We start from the raw sequence: 21,296 nt of genomic DNA, 5'->3' as shown, positions 1-21,296 counted from the left end.
AATGAAGAAATAGCCCATTTTTTGAGAATCCGTGCTTTTATAGAGCTTTCGACAAGAAGGCGGTACAGCAGTTAAGAACATGGATATGGGAGGCAGAGAGACACGGATTGAAATTAACTAGGCTGCGTATCAGCTGTGTGTTTTAGGTATGTGTGTATTTAGCTGTACTTCTTCTAAACAACGAGGTCAACAATACCTACCAATATGGTGATTATGAAAATGGGGTCATGAGCAAAAATATCTTAACGTGACGTATGGTATATGGCAGAGATGAGTATTAAGAGACCGCTGGTATTCACAGGTGACTCTACTAATGCACTGCTTCTTAAAGGGAATTTAAACAACCACTGCTCTGATTTAGGGAATAGTCAAAAGCTTTAGTTGAACACTGGCCTCTCAAGAACCACTTCTGGAATGTCGACAAGTTCCATTAACCTCTCTTCCTCCCTTTCCTTACTTCCAAGGGGTGATAATTATTTGCCTGACAGAAATGCTGAGCGAGATCAGGTCAAAAATACTATGTCAACAACTGCAAAGGATGGCTTTTATTATGAACTTAAACTCAAGAGGAAAAAAAGCCGGAAGTATTTTAAATTTTATTCTTTTTCTAGCACATTCTGTGAGGGCTTTAAAAATAAATTTCTCTTTATAATTTTCCTTTCCTTTATTCTTTACAGAACAGTAAATCTGATTACTCAAGTTCTCAAAAATGAAAACTATACTGGAATGTTTCTATTTTGGTCCCCCTGCTGGCCTGAGAGCAGGATAACACTGCCTGAGACTAACAATTCAAGATGATCTAAACATTTACTTTCACGGACTTGACTAATATAAAGATGTAATGTCATTCCATAGAAAGACCTAAACCACAGTTTCAGCTCTATCTTATATAGATACCCGACAACTGAAAGCAATATGTTTATCTGATTTTTAACTATTAGGGTTCAAATCTAGAAAATTATTTTTATACAAAGGCTAGCTGCACGCCATTCATTCTTCCAAAAAATTACTTTTCAAAGATTCTGCTGTTTCTGTATTTCAGGCTGAAATCCACTGAAAGCACCCAAACTTGCGATTTTTGCAACAACTTACTTTTTTTTTTTTGAGATGGAGTTTCCCTCGTTGCCCAGGCTGGAGTGTAATGGCATGATCTCGGCTCACTGCAACCTCTGCTTCCCAAGTTCAAGCGATTCTCCTGTCTCAGCCCTCCCGAGTAGCTGGGATTACAGGAACGCACCACCACACCCAGCTAATTTTTGTATTTTTAGTAGAGATGGGGTTTCACCATCTTGGCCAGACTGGTCTTGATCTCCTGACCTCAGGTGATCCTGCTGCTTTATTCTCCCAAAGTGCTAGGGTTACAGGCATGAGCCACTGCGCCTGGCCAACGATTTACTTTTAAACTTAAAAGTTATTATATATACTAATTTACCTGTTAATCACTTGTTTTGTATTCAAAGTCTTAGATTATGTCTATGAAAACTAATTTATTAAACCTCTGTACACAAAGATGAACATACCTGTATAGCAAGCATATGTGAAGCATGAAGTTACAAAAAAGTAAAAGTATTACTAAAATTGATACATGTAATTCACTTATAAAAATACCCCAAATGGGATAAAGCTGCTCATCCCTGATTTGTCTCATTTGGTTGTTGGAGTTGAAATATGAATTTAAAATGGTAGAATTTTCTTTTAAAAAGTGATATATTAAACTTATATACAGGATAATTAGCAAAATGTAGAAAGGGAAAACAATGTACAAAAGACAGATAAAAACCATCGATCTCAACAGACAGTCACAATCCAAAAATAGTATAAACCTTAACAAACTATGTCTAATCCAGGTCATAGTCACATCTCCCCCCGGGTTTTGTCAGTGAGAATAAAATATAGTAAACTAGCGAGCTCAGTCTTTCCATTCTTTAAAACAGGCCTGACTTTGGAGCACAAACCTTGGATAGATTTTTAAACATGGGAGGAACAAACAGGAAAACAATTTTATCTATCCATTTAATTAGTACTAATTAATGGAACAAAGTTATTAAATAGCTCTCAGTGCCAAGTCAAGCCATTATTCAGAGGCCTTTTTGTTTTTCTGCTGGTTTCTGGGTGAGTTCTTTAACAAGCTTCTTATCCTGAGGTACATTCCAGTAGATTCTGCCATATTCTCAAATTCAAATGGTGTGATTCCAGTTGCAAATTTGCTCATGTCAGGTATAGGGCTATGCATTTTAGTGGCCGTTGAAGGACTGGCGTCTGCAGGAAAGAGCTTCCGGCTGCCCCCATTGCTGACATCACAGTTTGGTATGACACTACCATCGTCAGTACAGGCACCTTCAGCATCTACTGGAGCCAGCTCTGCCTTTTCCTTCTGACAAAGTGATGTTACCTCAGAATCTGGGCTGGAGGCATGTCCAGCTTCTGATTTCTTTGTAAAAATGTCTGGTACCTCAGGCTCATCCAGGGCCTGCTTTTCAGATGTTTTTCCTTCGGGGACAGGGAGGTCTAGCTCATTTGGACAAGGTGAAGAGGCAACCGAATTCCCAGTTAAAGGTGTGTCCACAGGAATGTCAGAGTCGCTGTTTATGCTCTCAGCCTGCTCGAGAGCCGCCCAGATCCGCCTCTGCTGTTCTTCAAGTTCTTCTAGAGTCAGGGCGTCCTCATCCACAGCTGCAGATGCTGTTCTGGTCTGGGGTGAGTCACTGGGAGTCAGTGGTGGGGTGCCCTTGGGGAGAGGAGGGGTGAAGACGGGTGGAGGAGTCCCCCGAGGGAGTGGAGGAGGAGTGTCAGGAGGTAATGGTGGTTGAAACTGAAAAGTTTCGCCGCTCTGAGAACCATGTGGTACCTCCACATCTGAAGTAAGAAAATTAAGAGACACCTTAGAACTTGTAATAGCCTTTGATTTACTAAAATGTGTCATTTGAACTCAGGTGTATCCAGAAATTCAATGGCCAAAAGTAACTGGCTTAAGAGAAGGAAAATTCTGGATTCTCAGGTGCCATGACCATCACCTGGTGCCCTTAGTTCACCTGAAAAGATCTACAGGCATAGCTGTCAGGATCTTCTGGTGCTAGAACTTTAGCCATACCCCTCGGGAGATCTGTTTCTGTGCTGCGTGCATTATTTTAGATTGAGGAAGTATGAGCAATTGTATGGAGACTACAGAATTTCAAGGCAGTGCGCTCTACCTAGAAATTCATGGCAGAATGCAGTAGGAAATTTGACTGGAGGAGCAGGCTGGCTACTGAGTGGGTAGAAGGCTGATGGGGAGGAAGTAAGGCGCCAGGCGGGAGTACGCCTTGGGTTATTTCCCAACCTTTTTTTTTTTTTTTTTTTTTGAGATGGAGTCTCCTGTTCCCCAGGCTGGAGTGCAGTGGCACTCACTGCAAGCTCTGCCTCCTGGGTTCAAGCGATTCTCCTGCCTCAGCCTCAGAAGTAGCTGGGACTATAGGCCCGTGCTACCACGCCTGGCTCATTTTATGTATTTTTAGTAGAGATGGGGTTTCACCGTGTTAGCCAGGATGGTCTGGATCTCCTGAACTCGTGAGACTTTGCCCTCCTTGGCCTTCTAAAGTGCTGGGATTACAGGTATGAACCACTGTGCCCAGATCTTTTTTTTTTTTTTTTTTTTTTTTTGAGACAGAGTCTTGCTCTGCTGCCTAGGATGGAGTACAGCGGCACAATATTGGCTCACTGCATCCTCTGCCTCCCAGGTTCAAGTAATTCTTCCGCCTCAGCCTGCTGAGTAGCTGGGATCACAGTCATGCACCACCACGCCTGGCTAATTTTTGTATTTTTAGTAGAGAAGGGGTTTCATCATGTTGGCCAGGCTGGTCTTGAACTCCTGACCTCAGGCGATCCACCTGCCTTGGCCTCCCAAAGTGCTGGGATTATAGGTAGGAGCCACTGTGCCCAGCCTTATTTCCCAATTCTTTTTTTTTTTTTTTTTTTTTTTTTTTTGAGACGGAGTTTCGCTCTTGTTACCCAGGCTGGAGTGCAATGGCGCAATCTCGGCTCACCGCAACCTCTGCCTCCTGGGCTCAGGCAATTCTCCTGCCTCAGCCTCCTGAGTAGCTGGGATTACAGGCACGTGCCACCATGCCCAGCTAGTTTTTTTGTATTTTTAGTAGAGACGGGGTTTCACCATGTTGACCAGGATGGTCTCGATCTCTCGACCTCATGATCCACCCGCCTCGGCCTCCCAAAGTGCTGGGATTACAGGCTTGAGCCACCAATTCTTATCTCTAATCTAGACTGCTCACTTTAACTGCAGGTTCAGGTATCTAATTGCCCACTGACCACCATCACCTATAGGTTCCACAGACACAATCGGTCCAAAACAAATGATCTCTTACTAAAATGTGGACTGTTCTCCCATCTGCTGTTGTCACTAATGGCACCACCAGGGGTATCTGCTTGTCACTTGGGAGTACTCTTTCCTTCCACCCATCCCTAGGTCTTTGGCTCTCTGGGGAGCATGCTCTCCTGCTGGCTGCCACAGCCGCAACCTGGCTTCAGGTCCATTACCACTTGCCAGGAACATGAGAGTCACCCTCACCTCTGGATTCATCTCCCTTGTGTCTGTCCTCCAAACCACTGCTACATCCATCTTTTTTTTCTTTTCTTTTCTTTTTTTTTTTTTTTTGAGGCAGAGTTTCGCTCTTGTTACCCAGGCTGGAGTGCAATGGCGCGATCTCCGCTCACCGCAAACTCTGCCTCTTGGGTTCAGGCAATTCTCCTGCCTCAGCCTCCTGAGTAGCTGGGATTACAGGCATGCACCACCATGCCCAGCTAATTTTTTGTATTTTTAGTAGAGACGGGGTTTCACCAGGATGGTCTCGATCTCTTGACCTCGTGATCCACCCGCCTCGGCCTCCCAAAGTGCTGGGATTACAAGCTTGAGCCACCGCGCCCGGCCCTTTTCTTTTCTTTTTTGTTTAAGACGAAGTCTTGCTCTGTTGCCGAGGCTTGAATGCAGTGGCACAATCTCAGTTCACTGCAACCTCCAACCCTTGGATTCAAGTGATTCTCCTGCCTCAGCCTCCTAAGTAACTGGGATTACAGACAACTACCACCATACCCGGCTAATTTTATTTTTTATTTTTTATTTTTAGTAGAGATGGGGTTTCACCATCTTGGCTGGGCTGGTCTTGATGTGATCCACTCACCTCAGCGTCTCAAAGTGTTGGGATTACAGGCATGAGCCACCACATCCGGCCCAGATTCATCTTTCTACAACAAAAGTCTGGCCCTATACCCTTCCCATCTCCACTGGAATCCCTTCAGTGCCTGTCCAGACCCCACAGGAGGAAGTCCAATCTTCCTCCAAGGCCCTCTAGGATACAATTTCCCTACTTCCATCACGTCACCTCCTACTGCCTGGCTCAAACTCCAACTGTCACCCTGCTGCTGACCTGATGTGCCGTGAAGTTTCACGATCCTGCATTTGCACTTCCCACTGTCTCAAATGCCCTCATCCACCTTGTCTCCTTGGTAAATCCCTGCATTCATCCCTCAAGATGCAGTTCAAAGTTACCCTAGAACTTCATTCAGCACAGCTGCTCAGTTTTTCCTCTGTGCCACCATTACAATCTGGAACCTGCTCTGTAGCAGCAACATGTAATACTTTTGTTCCGTACATATCACTGTGGGCCACCAAATTTATATGAAACTGATGTTGGGGCCAGGCACGGTGGCTCACACCTGTAATCCAAGCACTTTGGAGGCCAAGGCAGGTGGATTACCTGAGGTCGGGAGTTCAAGACCAGCCTGATCAACAGGGTGAAACCCGGTTTTAAAAGAAAAAAAGGAAAAGAAAAGAAAATGATGTTGACTCATCTGCAATCCCAAGGTGAGATGACAGTGATAGCTGGGGCAGCAATGCTATCTTTTTTTTTTTGATGGTTTGTTCATTTTTTTTTTTTTTTTTTTTTTTTTTAGACGGAGTTTCGCTCTTGTTACCCAGGCTAGAGTGCAATGACGCGATCTCGGCTCACCGCAACCTCCGCCTCTTGGGTTCAGGCAATTCTCCTGCCTCAGCCTCCTGAGTAGCTGGGATTACAGGCACGTGCCACCATGCTCAGCTAATTTTTTATATTTTTAGTAGAGACGGGGTTTCACCATGTTGACCAGGATGGTCTCGATCTCTTGACCTCGTGATCCACCCGCCTCGGCCTCCCAAAGTGCTGGGATTACAGGCTTGAGCCACCGCGCCTGGCTGGTTTGTTCATTCTTAAACAGCGACTCCATATTCGCTGAGAACCGATAGCGTCTGGGCATCCATGGGACCATTGATATAGCCCCTTTTTATTTATCTCTGTACAGCCATTTGAAGCAATGGGAGTGAGAGATTTGAACCTGGAATAATCTCCAGAGCTTTAAATCCAGTAAAGGTTGGGTTGTTTCTTTTCATCCAAAAGTTAGCCGCTGTTGCCAAACTGGGGAACATTCTTGGCGCAATCTCCAGCATTGCTGAATGGTGAAGAGCTCCCGCCCACCCAAAGAATTCATCCATTCTGTCTCTTGCAGTCTTCTCTTGAACTCTATGATATCAGATATAATAGATGGTAACTTCATTGTTTCATCCATGCACTGCTCGAGACAGGCTTGAATAATATATACAATAGTCATCTGAGCCTTTGTTGCCACTAATTTCACCTGATGCAGGAGCTCCTTTCCAGGGGATTTGAATTTTGTGAACAAGAATGTAAACGCAAATTCTCCAACCCATTCATGACTATTGATCCAGTCAATGGCAGGGCCGGCACTGTAACCAACCAGAAGATTTGCACTTTCACTATCAGGTGCTCAGACAAGTGCGGCCGTCATTGCGTAGAATCTCTTCTGGACCAGGATACTGTTTGACCTTATTTTGTCACTTGACCCAACCACTATACCAATCAACAGATGACCGCAATGATGGAGAACAGAGCTATCTCCACTCTGGTTAGGATAAGCCCCTCTTTCACGGATTTCTTGTGGAACGTGAGGGTATACATTTGCTTTCCCTCCATTGTGATTCCACGTTTTTCTTCCACTCCAACTGCTTTGAATCCTTCATGCATCTCTTCAAAGGGCACGGAAACATGAGACTCGGCATGACTGGATGGAAGAGCTGACGAAAGTTTGGATCCACAAATGATTTTGTGTTTTCTTTGATTTCTGTAACGCATTTCCATTGAGATGCTGTGGCATATTCTCGACTGAAATCTCCATCGGGGCTTGAGAGAGCTCCACGGCAGCTGATCAGTTTGAGTAGGTTCCCTTTTTTCTTCTTCTTTTTTTTTTTTTTTGTGAGATGCAGTTTCGTTCTTGTTGCCCAGGCTGGAGTGCAATGGAACGATCTCAGCTCACTGCAACTTCCGCATCCCAGGTTCAAGCAGTTCTCCTGCCTCAGCCTCCTGAGTAGCTGGGATTACAGGACTGTTCCACCACGCCCAGCTAGTTTTTTAACTTTAGTAGCGACAGGGTTTCTTCATGTTGGTCAGGCTGGTCTCGAACACCCAACCTCAGGTGATGTGTCTGCCTCAGCCTCCCAAAGTGCAGGGATTACGTGTGTGAGCCACCGCGCCCAGCATAATGTTATCTTATTAAGCTTTCTGTCCTCAGGGACAGAAATTTACTAGTAGAAATTTATCTAGTAGAGAGTCTGAAATTTACAGGTAATAAGATTTGTGGAAAGAATAACACACTCTCACTTAGAAGTCAACTCACAGGCCAGGTGTGGTAGCTCATGCCTGTAATCCCAGCACTTTGGGAGGCCGAAGCGGGTGGATCATGAGGTCAAGAGATCGAAACCATCCTTGCTAACATGGTAAAACCTCATCTCTACTAAAAATACAAAAATTAGCTGAGCGTAGTGGCATGTACTGGTAGTCCCAGCTACTAGGGAGGCTTTTAAGAAAGGAGAATCGGCCGGGCGCGGTGGCTCAAGCCTGTAATCCCAGCACTTTGGGAGGCCGAGGGTGGTGGATCACAAGGTCAAGAGATCGAGACCATCCTGGTCAACATGGTGAAACCCCGTCTCTACTAAAAAAAAAATACAAAAAATTAGCTGGGCATGGTGGCGCGTGCCTGTAATCCCAGCTACTCAGGAGGCTGAGGCAGGAGAATTGCCTGAACCCAGAAGGCGGAGGTTGCGGTGAGCCGAGATTACACCATTGCACTGCAGCCTGGGTAACAAGAGCGAAACTCCGTCTCAAAAAAAAAAAAAAAAAAAAGAAAGGAGAATCACTTGAATCTGGGAGGCAGAGGTTGCAGTGAGCCGAGATGGTGCCACTGCACTCCAGCCTACCAACAGAGTTAAGACCCTGTCTCCAAAAAAAAAAGTTAATTCACAGCCCAGCATGGTGGTTCATGCCAGTATGCTAGGAGGCTGAGGCAGGCAGATTGCTTAAACTCAGGAGTTCAAGATCAGCCTGGGCAACAAAGTAAGACCCTGGTCTCTACAAAATATACAAAAATTAGCTGGGTGTGGTGACGCATGTCTATAGTCCCAGCTACATGGGAGGCTGAGGTGGGAGGATTGCTTGATCCCAAGAGTCTGAGGCTGCAGTGAGCCACGATCGCACCACTGTATTCCAGCCTGGGCAACCAAGCCAGACCCAGTGTCAAAAAAAAAAAAAAGAGAAGAAGAAGAAAGAGCCCCTAGCACAAAGCTGAACATGCCTACACAGAAGTGTGTGGCCCTGGTGACGGGGGTGCCACCACCACAAATCCCAACTTCAAAAAACAATCATGCCTCAAATGATCAACAAGGATAATCTGCTTTCTTCCACAGGATTGGAATTGCGTGAGACCCAAATTCACTTCTTTCGAGGCGGTTTCATCTGACTAAAAATATAAAAATTAGCCAGGTGTGGTGGTGCATGTCTGTAGTCCAGCTACTTGGGATGCTGAGGCAGGAGAATCGCTTGAACCCAGGAGGTAGAAGTTGCAGTGGGCCAAGATTCATGCCACCGCACTCCAGCTTGGGTGACAAAGACTCTGCCTCAAAAGAAAAAAAAAAAAAAAGAAAAAAAGCTAGGGAAGTCTCAGAGAGCAAGCCCGTTCTCCTATTTTATGCTTTGGGAAAGCAGATTTTCCTCAAGGCCTCTCTTTCTTGGGTGGAGGAGCGATGTACTGGATTAGTATTACTGAAAAGAGTAACTGGGGAAGCTTGGCCCAGCTCTGCTCTTCTTCCTCTTGGGACCAAGCTGCTAGAAGGGCACACACTTTCCACTGCTTGTCTCAGAGCGCGGAACTGATCAAAGGGGCCTGTCTGGATGCAGCACTGTTGGGACAGGGTCGGGCTGCTAATTCAGGAATGGGCCAGGCACTGTGGCTCGAACCTGTAATCTCAGCACTTAGGGAAGCAGAGGCAAGAAGACTGTTTGAGCCTGGGACTTTGAGATCTGCCTGGGCAATACAGTGAAACCCCATTCTACACCAAAAAAAGGAAAAAAAAATAATGGAACTCCCCTAATTCAGGAATGCAGCCAGCTGGGCCAACTGGCTCGCACACCAAGCTCTGGCTTTCAATTAAGCTTTTATCAGTGAAAATGGTGATGCTCTGATCTCCAAGAATAAAACAAAGATTTACTCTTTAGTCAGTGCTCACAAAGGAGCTTCCCCTTTCTTATGGAACTCAGGAGCATACAAATGTGTCTTAGCTTCTGGATGAAATCAAAGCCACATGATGAAACCTACCTGAGTCGAGCTCCATGTCGGCAGGGGAGCCTGCTGACGTGCTCTCCTTCTTCTGCTTCTTCGGACTACCCGGGCTAGAGTGAGATGAAGACCTTTTGCTGCCAGACTTCACAGCTGGCTAAAGAAGCAACCAAAAGAAACACAAGTTAGGTGGGGTAGAAAACGAATTACACTCCATCCCTTCACTTAAAATTATGTAGAAAAACAACCCGGAGCTAAGTCTAGGTAACTGGTAAATTTCGCCACTGTTTTCCTTTTGGTTAGTCAGGTAACAAAGCAAGGAAAGGCTATAAGACACTAATAAATTGCCAAATCTCTCAGATACAACAACATTTTATAGACCACACCCTTAAAATCTATTTACCGCTTGGAAGTTAGAAGTAAGGTAATTGGCAAACACATCCTTCTGTTGACATGCCTGCATTGGTATGGAACCAAACATCCTCCATTCCTAATGATGAAAAGAGAAGGAAAACAAAACGCATGTGTTTGAAAAATGTCATGTTTTCACATTTTGCTCAAAGGAGGCACAGTGGAGATCTCAAAATTACATTTTTCCTTCTTATCTGACTTTTCCTTTATTGAAAATTAAGGAAAATAATGATGTGTTAAAGGAAAAATAAACCTGTCTGCAAAATAATTAAGACTGAATACTAAAAGACTACTTGACACAATCACTTGTCCAAAAAGGTTCTACGTACTGCAAGCAGAAGATGTAGGCCGGAACAACTGCTCTGGGGCCTCCCAGGCTCCAGTCTCTCTCCCATCAAGCACTGGCACTGCTAACAGGGCCCACTTCCCCTAACACAATTACTCATGAGTTTTCTATCTTCTGTTCTTTCTCTTTCCAAATATAACACTCATCTTTAAAGATTCCACAAAGTTTGTTTCTCTCTCATCACCAATCGCACATTCAGCAGTGGTTCTCAGTAGGAGTCAACCAGAACTCTTGTGAAACATACAGATCTCAGGGTTTAAATTAGTTAAGTCTAAGGGTGGGACTCAAGAATGTACAGTTCTAATGAGTATTCCCAGGGGACTCTGAAGCAGACTGGAAGCTGTACTGGCTTCCAGAAGCATTTCCGCCTGTAATGAATGACATACTGTCTTGTGTGATTGATAACTTTGTATCTGTGGGACTCAAAAATGTATATTTCTAATGAGTATTCCCAGGGGACTCTGAAGCAGACTGGAAGCTGGACTGGCTTCCAGAAGCACTGATCGCTTGTATCATGCAATTCTGCCTGAAATGAATGACACACTATCTTGTGTGATTGATAACTTTGTATCTGTTCACTAGACACTAACTTCAAGTCTTTGGCTACTTCCCTACTGTCCAGTTTCTAAAAACACCAAGGATACACTTACTTACTTTTTTTTGAGATAGAGTTTTGCTTTTATCACCCAGGATAAAGTGCAATGGCACGATCTCGGCTCACTGCAACCTCCACCTCCTGGGTTCAAGCGATTCTCCTGCCTCAGCCTCCTGAGTAACTGGGATTGCAGGCACCTGCCACCATACCTGGCTAATTTTTGTATTTTTTAGTAGAGATGGGATTTTGTCATGTTGGCCAGGCTGGTCTTGAACTCCTGAGCTCAGGTTATCCACCTGCCTCAGGCTCCCAAAGTGCTGGGATTACAGGCATGGACCACTGCGTCCAGCAAAGAATATGCTTTTTAAATAAAACAGTACAATAGTTCATTGTTGAATCTTGAGACCTAAGATGGAAGCTGAAAAAGAGTTAAGTGTGGAAAAACCATTCATATACAAAATGAGAAATTTTACAGCCGGGCGCGATGGCTCAAGCCTGTAATCCCAGCACTTTGGGAGGCCGAGGCGGGTGGATCATGAAGTCACGAGATCGAGACCATCCTGGTTAACACGGTGAAACCCCATATCTACTAAAAATACAAAAAATTAGCTGGCCATGGTGGTGCGTGCCTGTAATACCAGCTACTCAGGAGGCTGAGGCAGGAGAATTGCCTGAAACCAGGAGGCGGAGGTTGCGGTGAGCTGAGATTGCGCCATTGCACTCCAGCCTGGGTAACAAGAGCGAAACTCCGTCTCAAAAAAAAAAAGAAATTTTACTTTGAGGGGAAAAAAGGCAAGAATGAACAGGAAAAAGAGTTATAGTATATTTAGATTTATTATAGATAGAAACTTACTTCCCAAGCTAAGTCTGTAAAATATATAATACTGTCTCAGAACCATGCATCTTTTTTAAAACTTTAAAATTTTAGAATAGTTTTGACTATTCTACAGAATAGAATAGACTGTAACCAATCTATTTGGCTCCCTTTCTGAGGGCACAAAATTAGAGAAAACTGCTGTTGATGAATACAACACTTTAATTAAGATTCTAGCAAGATTCTATAAAGGAAATTAAAAATGTAAACAAGTAACAAATTTATTCCTTTAAATAGTAACTGCTATATAAGTTTGTATGTGTATATGAATTAACTAATTATTTTTTGAGACAGGGTCTCATGTGATCTCACGTCACTGTAACCTCTGCAATCCTTCCACCCCAGCCTCCCTAGTAGCCAGGATTACAAGCATGTGCCACCACCCTTGACTAGTTTTTAAATTTTTAGTAGAGACAAGGTCTTGCTATGTTGCTCAGGCTGGTCCCGAACTGTGGGGCTCAAGCAATCCTCTTGCCTCTACCTCCCAAAGTGCTGGGATTAACAGGTGTGAGGCACTGTGCTTAGCCAACAAGTTAATATTTTGACCAATCTTTAACATAGTACTATCGTATCACACAATAATTTAAAAAAATCAATATACTTACATCTGGAATTCCTCTGGGAGTGGATATATTAAAACCAGGATAGTTGACCAATTTTGAGAGATCGTAAGTGACAATTTTATTCTGCTGTATTTCTCCAACTTCTGGTTCCCCATCAGTGCTATCTATTACAGACCATAAAAAGTGTTAGTATTTTTAAATGTCAATATACATCTCTCCTCAGACCAAAAGCACACCTGGAAAATGCTTATACTCATGACAACAGAATTAGTTTTGAAATAGCTATAATTTTTCTAAACCATTAGGACATTAAGTTTTTTTGTTTGTTTGTTTGTTTTTTTGAGACGGAGTTTCGCTCTTGCTACCCAGGCTGGAGTGCAATGGCACGATCTCGGCTCACCGCAACCTCCGTCTCCCGGGTTCAGGCAATTCTCCTGCCTCAGCCTCCTGAGTAGCTGGGACTACAGGCACGCACCACCACGCCCAGCTAATTTTTTGTATTTTTAGTAGAGACGGGGTTTCACCATGTTGACCAGGATGGTCTCGATCTCTTGACCTCGTGATCCACCCGCCTCGGCCTCCCAAAGTGCTGGGATTACAGGTGTGAGCCACCGCGCCCGGCCTTTTTTTGTGTGTGTAAGAAAGGTTCTCGCTTTGTCACCCAGGCTGCTGGAGTACAGTGGCACCATCTTGGCTCACTACAGCTTTTACCTCTCAGGCTCAGGTGATCCTCCCACCTCAGCCTCCTGAAGAGCTGGTACTACAGGTATGTACAGCCGCTCCTGGCTAAGTTAAGTATTTTTAGTAGAGACAGAGTTTCACAATGTTGCCCAGGTTGGTCTCAAACTCCTAAGCTTAGGCAATCCACCCGCCTTGGCTGAGATTACAGGCAAGCCAACACGCCTGGCCAGAACAAATATATATATTTTTTGAGATGGAGTCTCACTCTGTTACCCAGGCTGGAGTGCAGTGGTGAGATCTCGGCTCACTGCACCCTCTGCCTCCTGGTTCAAGTGATTCTCCCACCTCAGCCTCCTGAGTAGCTGGGACTATAGGCATGTGCCACCACACTTGGCTAATGTTTTTCCTTTTGGTGAAGACGGAGTTTCACAATGTGACCCAGGCTGGTCTCGAACGCCTGAGCTCAGACAATTTGCCCACCTCAGCCTCCCAAAGTGCTGAGATTACAGGCGTTGAGCACTGCACCCAGCCCAGAACAAAATTTTTAAACAATGTAGGCACGTTACCTTTGTAAAAAGTAACACGAAAGGGCCAGGCGCAGTGGCTCACGCCTGTAATCCCAGCACTGTGGAGGCTAAGGTGGGCGGATCACGAGGTCAAGAGATCGAGACCATCCTAGCCAACATGGTGAAACTCTGTCTCTACTAAACTACAAAAATTAGCTGGGCATAGTGGCATAGTGGTCCCAGCTACTCGGGAGGCTGAGGCAGGAGAACTGCTTGAACCCGGGAAGCGGAGGTGGCAGTGAGCCGAAATTGCGCCACTGCACTCCAGCCTGGCGCCTGGTGACAAATCGAGATTGTGTCTCAAAAGGAAAAAAACAGCAGCAGCAACAACAACAAAAACAAAAGTAACATGGAAACTTAAATCTTGGAAACTCTGGTTGTTCTATGGGTTTCTTAAATGTCTATTTTGGTTGAGAATGGTGGCTTATGTCATTAATCCCAGCACTTTGGGAGGCTGAGGTATGCGGACTGCTTGAGCCCAGGAGATTGAGACCAGCCTGGGCAACAGGACAAACTTGTGTCTCTACAAAAATATAAAAATTAGCTGGGTGTAGTGGCATGTGCCTGTGGTTCCAGCCACTTGGGATGCTGAAGTGGGAGGATCACCTGAGCCTGGGGAGGTCAAAGCGGCAGTGAGCCATGATCGTGCCCACTGCACTCCAGCATGGGGGGCTCTATTTCAAAGGAAAAAAAGGCTACTTGAGGTCAGGTGCAGTGGCTTATGACCGTAATCTCAGCACTTTGGGAAGCCGAGGTGGGTGAACCACCTGAGGTCATGAGTTCGAGATCAGCCTGGACAACATAGTGAAACCCCATCTCTACTAAAAATACAAAAATTAGCTAGGCAGTTTGGGTGAGGTGGCTCACGCCTGTAATCCCAGCATTTTGGAAGGCCGAGGTGGGTTCATGAGTTCAAGACCAGCCTGGCCAACACAGTGAAACCCTGCCTCTACTAAAAATAGAAAAATTAGCCAGGCATGATGGCACGTTCCTATAGTCCCAGCTACTCAGAAGGCTGAGGCAGGAGAATTGGTTGAACCTGGGAGGTGGAGGTTTTGGTGAGCCGAGATTGTGCCCCTGTACTCTAGCCTGCGAAAACAGAGCAAGACTCCGTCTCAAAAAAAAAAAAAAAATTAGCTGGGGTGGTGGCGGGAGCCTGTAATTCCAGCTACTTGGGAGGCTGAGGTGGAAGAATCACCTGGACCCAGTTGCAGTGAGCTGACATTGTGCCACTGCACTCAAGCCTGGGCGACAAGAATAAAACTCCATCTCAAAAGAAAAGAAAAGAAAAAAAAAAAAGTCTATTTGATACTGACTTTAAGATGTCACGAATGCTCTAATTCTAATGCTTTTATTTCATTTAATAAATATTTATATAGTGTTTACTATGTGTCCAAATAGTTATTATTATTATTTTTTTCAAACAGGGTCTTGCTCCGTCACCCTAGCTGGAGTATAAGAACACAATCATAGCCGGGCACGGTGGCTCAAGCCTGTAATCCCAGCACTTTGGGAGGCCGAGGCGGGTGGATCACGAGGTCGAGAGATCGAGACCATCCTGGTCAACATGGTGAAACCCCGTCTCTACTAAAAGTGCAAAAAATTAGCTGGGCATGGTGGCACGTGCCTGTAATCCCAGCTACTCAGGAGGCTGAGGCAGGAGAACTGCCTGAGCCCAGGAGGCGGAGGTTGCGGTGAGCCGAGATCGCGCCATTGCACTCCAGCCTGGGTAACAAGGGCGAAACTCCGTCTCAAAAAAAAAAAAAAAAAAAAAGAACACAATCATGACTCTCTACAGCCTTAACCTCCCAGGCTCAGAAAATCCTCCCACCTCAAGGTCTTGAGTACCTGGGACTACAGGGACATGCCACCATGCCCAGCTAATGTTTTAAATTTTTTTTTTTTGAGACGGGGTTTCACTCGTTACCCAGGCTGGAGTGCAAGAGTGCGATCTCAGCTCACCGCAACCTCCACCTCCCGGGTTCAGGCAATTCTCCTGCCTCAGCCTCCTGAGTAGCTGGGATTACAGGCATGTGCCACCATGCCCAGCTAATGTTTTGCATTTTTAGTAGAGACGGGGTTTCACCATGTTGACCAGGATGGTCTGGATCTCTTGACCTCGTGATCCACCCGCCTCGGCCTCCCAAAGTGCTGGGATTACAGGCTTGAGCCACCGCGCCCGGCCAAGCCAGCCATTCCTATTACATTCTGTTGTGATTCTTTCATTAAAAAAACAAAAAAACACTTCAGGTGACTTCTCTAACTTAAGATACTATACCTTTTCCATCATAGAGTGCAAGCCCTGAATTCTCCAATTCAGCCTCTTTGAGCCACCCTGGTGGGTACCCTAGCTGGCGCATCCGATAGATAAAAGGTGGAAGACTCTTGTCCGTCACACCTAGTGCATCTTGAAGTTCTTCACTAAGTAAAAATAAAGGAGGAAGAAAAATACTGAATTCTTGTTTGCATGAAACACATAATATTCTTTTAAAACATTTCTTATATTACATACCATGTAGCATGATGTCTAACAAATATAATTAAAATTTCAAGTGTTTCTGTAATGTATATTACCTAGGGCTTTGCCAGAGTACACTTATATCCTGATAATTACCCTGAAGATACACAGAACATTCCAAGTGCTAGGGAAATAAAAACCACATTCTGTGGTAAAATGCCATTACTACCTAATAACTCCTGGCTTGAATCTTCCAAATCTTTCTTCTACTTCTTCTGCGTGGTATCGCTGCTGGAAATTCTGATTGTTTGCTTCCCCACAGGCATCCATATACTCTTTTCTCTTTTCACTTATTCGAGCAGCATTCCGAGGCTACATCATGACACATTTGAAAAGAATGGTGTCATGCAACTCAGAAATATTTCAGAAATTAAATAAAAATACTTACTTTTTTTTTAAGATTAAGTAAACAAATCATTTTAGTTTTAATGTATGATGAACAAGTGTAAAAGAGGGTGAATATTTTTAAAAAATATGTAAGGAAGAGGAGCAGTCTATTATCTCAATATTATCATAAATTAAATCAAGTTTTTAGGATAAACTCTACAGATTAACTCTCCTGTTTATTCATCTCAAATAGACAGTAGTATTTTATTTACTAAAAAATTTTAATGTCTTAAAATATAAACACAAATTTGAAAACATTTCAAATTAAAGGACTACAGGAAAGTAACAAAGAAAGTTCCTTCATGTCACACAATGCTATAAATCTGTTGAAAACATTAGAAAGCTCTTGTTCAAAGACTTCTTAACATGAGAAAAATTTACCATTGGGCAATCTTTCATTTGGTGTTCTTCAGAACCACAATTGAAACAGTGAGGCTTTGGCCTATTTGGTCAAAAGACAAAGATTTTTATGCCGTAAATAAAAATATAAAAGCAAATCAATAAAATTCTATATGACAGCAAAGTGTATCAGAGAGACAAGAAAGCAAATCAATCACAGATCACTAATATCTGCAACAAGAAGTACACTTACATCTCCTGCATTTAGTGATCTAAACAGTACTATGCAGAGTCTTTTAACCAAGAACCATTCTGTTCCTGACTGATCTGTTACCTCTTTTGAGTTTTTTCACTGGCTAACAACAGAAGAATCGAGCCAAACAGATGATCATATTTCCATAAAGTAACATGGAAAGAAGGCAGATGGTTATAAGACTACAATCAAATTGACAGCAACAATTATACCTTTCCACCCACCCCGGCACATTAGGTGAGAACCAGTGAATTTCAAGAAACATTTAAACATTTAATATATGTGTATGGATTGAAATTCTAGCTCAATCTGTAATTAACCTTAGAGTAAACCAGCAGTAAAGAACATTAACTTTTCAAGCCCAAAGTTTATGATTTCGGTTAAAAAAATAAATAGGTAAAACAAAACAACTCCCCACACAAACCTTTTTGCCTTTACTTGTATTTCTTGCCCTTCTAGAGAAACAATGTGGCTGAAGACTTGCTGGTACCTTTAGTGAATTTTATTAAGGAATAGTTATCATGGTCTGCAAAATTTGGAAATTGTTTTAAAGGTGAACTTAGTGGCAAGATGCATAAAAGATCTTCATTCACTATGTAGGATACTTGGGTATTTCCCATCCTTCGGAAAGCTGAGGGTTTTCATTTAGAAGCGGTTGCCCCAATTTATCAAGGCAAAAATTAGTAAAATACAGGACACTTCCTACAACCTGCAGAAAACAAGTCAAAAAATATTGCTATTTAAGCAGAAAAAAAGACATTAAATAATCTAAGACTAACTGTTTTAACAATTTAATTTTGGATGGAATTACTAGAAATAATAACTTCCTAGTTATTAAGAAGACAGACTGATGTGTAAGTAGAAACTACATCACCAGTTCCCTCTCTCTCCTAGATCACTGTTTTTCCTCTGTATTGGATCATGACTGTCAGCTAAATTCTCTCCAGAATTCAAACAAAAAATGAAAACCTTGACTTTCACATTTCTCTTCAATGCCCCATTTCATTGCTTCTTTTTGCAAGACATGCAGACCCTATAGTTATTGTTTCCATTTCCTTTCTTCTCATTCACTCTTTTCTTGTCCCTCCAGTGCTTTTTCAAAAAATTCCATACAGGGCCAGGTGCGGTGGTTCACGCCTGTAATCCCAGCACTTTGGGAGGCCGAGGTAGGTGGATCACGAGGTCAAGAGATTGAGACCATCCTGGTCAACATGGTGAAACCCCGTCTCTACTAAAAAAAATACAAAAAATTAGCTGGGCGTGGTGGCGCATGCCTGTAATCCCAGCTACACAGGAGGCTGAGGCAGGAGAATTGCCTGAACCCAAGAGGCGGAGGTTGCGGTGAGCCGAGATCACGCCATTGCACTCCAGCCTGGGTAACAAGAGCGAAACTCCATCTCCAAAAAAAAAAAAAAAAAAAAAAAAAAAAATTCCATATAGGCAAGTAGGATAAGTGGTACAATGAACACCCAATGTATCCTTCGCTGAGATTAAACAATTGTTAATAGTTTACCATTTCTGTCTGCACTTCTCTGTCTTTACAAATACACCTAACACACACATATACACTTTTTTGTTTTGAGACAGGGTCTCTGTCACCCAGACTGAATGAAGTGCAGTGGTGCAATCTTAGCTTACTGCAACCTTCGCCTGATGCTCAAACGATCCTCCCACCTCAGACTGAGTTTCACTCTTGTTGCCCAGGCTGAAGTGCAATGGCGTGATCTCGGCTCACCGCAACCTCTGCCTCCTGGGTTCAAGCAATTCTCCTGCCTTGGCCTCCCGAGTAGCTGGGATTACAGGCATGCGCCACCACAACTGGCTAATTTTATATTTTTAGTAGAGGCAGGGTTTCTCCATGTTGGTCCAGCTGGTCTTGAACTCCCAACCTCAGGTGATCTGCCCACCCTGGCCTCCCAAAGTGCTGGTTTTACAGGCGTGAGCCACCTTACCCGGTCAAATTTTCTTCTTTTTTTTTTTTTTGAGGCAGGGTCTTGCTCTGAGCTAAGGTGATCCTCCTGCCTCAGTCTCCCAAGTAGCTGTGCCACTACAAACAGCTAAATTTTTTTTTTTAAAGAGATGGTGTCTTGCTGTGTTGCCCAAGCTGGTTTCAAACTGCTGGACTGAAGCAATCCTCCCTCCTCAGCTTCCCAAAGTGCTGGGATTACAGGTGTTGAGCCACTGTGCCTGGCTTCCCCCATTTTTTAAATGACACCGCACTCTCTCTTGAACATTTCCAGTAATGCTTCTATACCTATCACAGGGCTGAACTCCTGAAAAATGGAGCTCTGCAATGACTTTCTTTCTTTCTTTCTTTTTTTTTTTTTTTTTGAGACGGAGTTTCGCTCTTGTTACCCAGGCTGGAGTGCAATGGCGCGATCTCGGCTCACCGCAACCTCCGCCTCCTGGGTTCAGGCAATTCTCCTGCCTCAGCCTCCTGAGTAGCTGGGATTACAGGCACGTGCCACCATGCCCAGCTAGTTTTTTGTGTTTTTAGTAGAGACGGGGTTTCACCATGTTGACCAGGATGGTTTTGATCTCTTGACCTCATGATCCACCCGCCTCGGCCTCCCAAAGTGCTGGGATTACAGGCTGGAGCCACCGCGCCCGGCTGCAATGACTTTCATGTAGCCAACTTCAACAGACAGTTCTCACTCTTCATCTTTCTTAACGTATCTGCAACAATTGACACGATTCTTCCTTCCTCCTAAAAACATCTTCCTTCCTTGGCTTCTAGGACACACTTCTCAGTTCTCTTTTTTCCTTCCTGGCCGAGCCTTGGTCTTCTATGCTAGATTCTTCTTATCCCTCTATCTTCCATGTATTAGAGTGCCCTAGGGCTCAGTTCTTAATCCTCCTCTCCACTTTCACTACCCAGGTGGTCCATCCTGACCCATGGTATGAAGCGTAATGTATATGCTTACTACTTCTAAAGGTCAAGTTATTATTTTTTAATTATTATTTTTTTGGCCGGGTGTGGTGGCTCAAGCCTGTAATCCCAGCACTTTGGGAGGCCAAGGCGGGTGGATCACGAGGTCAAGAGATTGAGACCATCCCGGTCAACATGGTGAAACCCCGTCTCTACTAAAAATACAAAAAATTAGCTGGGCATGGTGGCGTGTGCCTGTAATCCCAGCTACTCAGGAGGCTGAGGCAGGAGAATTGCCTGAACCCAGGAGGCGGAGGTTGCGGTGAGCCGAGATCGCGCCATTGCACTCCAGCCTGGGTAACAAGAGTGAAACTCCGTCTCAAAAAAAAAACATTCTTCCAAATGTTTAGGCCAACAACCTGAGTCACTCTGATTACTCTCTTGCTCTCATATTCTACATCCAGTTCACCAACACATTTGATCAGCTCCACTTCCCCAGTATGCCCACATTTTTTTTTTTTAAAGACGGGGTTTTTACCATGTTGGTCAGGCTGGTCTTGAACTCCCGACCTCAGGTGACCCACCCGCCTTGGCCTCCAAAGTGCTTGGATTACACGCGTGAGCCACCACACCGGGCCTCAGCATACCCACATTCTAACCACCTCTCAGCAGCACTACTCTCACCCCAGTCTCAGTACTATTTTGTCTCACCTGAGTTGAATACAATAACTTCCTAATTGGTTTTCAGCTTCCATGCATAACCAGCTACAGACTATTTTCCACAGAGAATCCAGCTCTTTTAAAAAGTCAATTCAGCCGGGCTCGGTGGCTCAAGCCTGTAATCACAGCACTTTGGGAGGCCGAGGTGGGTGGATCACAAGGTTGAGAGATCGAGACCATCTTGGTCAACATAGTGAAACCCCGTCTCTACTAAAAATACAAAAAACTAGCTGGGCGTGGTGGCGCATGCCTGTAATCCCAGCTACTTAGGAGGCTGAGACAGGAGAATTGCCTGAGCCCAGGAGGCAGAGGTTGCGGTGAGCTGAGATCGCGCCATTGCACTCCAGCCTGGGTAACGAGAGCGAAACTCCGTCTCAAAAAAAAAAAACAAAAAAACAAAAAAATAAAAACAAAAACAAAAAAAAAACAGTCAATTCATATCGTGTCACATTTCTACTTAAAACCCTCCACAGCTTCTCATTTTACAGTAAAATCTGAAGTTCTCATTACAGCCTATTGGACA

General features: G+C 44.1%; 1 protein-coding gene across 2 annotated transcripts in view; it reads right to left on the bottom strand.

Moving 5' to 3' along the window:
- Positions 1–1,467: 1,467 nt before the first annotated feature.
- The window catches only part of ZCCHC8 (zinc finger CCHC-type containing 8), a 35,878-nt gene continuing 16,049 nt past the window's right edge, over positions 1,468–21,296 (bottom strand). Inside the window, exons 6-14 of one of the 2 annotated variants that reach the window (XM_003932154.4) lie at positions 17,790–17,893; positions 17,609–17,674; positions 16,974–17,034; positions 16,375–16,517; positions 15,966–16,108; positions 12,483–12,604; positions 10,055–10,141; positions 9,691–9,808; positions 1,468–2,856 (exon numbers count right to left, since the gene is read on the bottom strand). In XM_003932154.4, the coding sequence (XP_003932203.1) occupies positions 2,075–2,856; positions 9,691–9,808; positions 10,055–10,141; positions 12,483–12,604; positions 15,966–16,108; positions 16,375–16,517; positions 16,974–17,034; positions 17,609–17,674; positions 17,790–17,893 (1,626 nt within the window). In that variant the 3' untranslated portion in view covers positions 1,468–2,074. The remainder of the gene's footprint in view (positions 2,857–9,690; positions 9,809–10,054; positions 10,142–12,482; positions 12,605–15,965; positions 16,109–16,374; positions 16,518–16,973; positions 17,035–17,608; positions 17,675–17,789; positions 17,894–21,296) is intronic. The other variant, XM_074402114.1, reaches the window with a different exon arrangement.

This window comes from Saimiri boliviensis, chromosome 7 (genome assembly GCF_048565385.1).
Source record: "Saimiri boliviensis isolate mSaiBol1 chromosome 7, mSaiBol1.pri, whole genome shotgun sequence".
In the NCBI taxonomy this organism is placed as follows: Eukaryota; Metazoa; Chordata; class Mammalia; order Primates; family Cebidae; genus Saimiri; species Saimiri boliviensis.
This window is presented reverse-complemented; position numbering and strand designations above follow the sequence as displayed.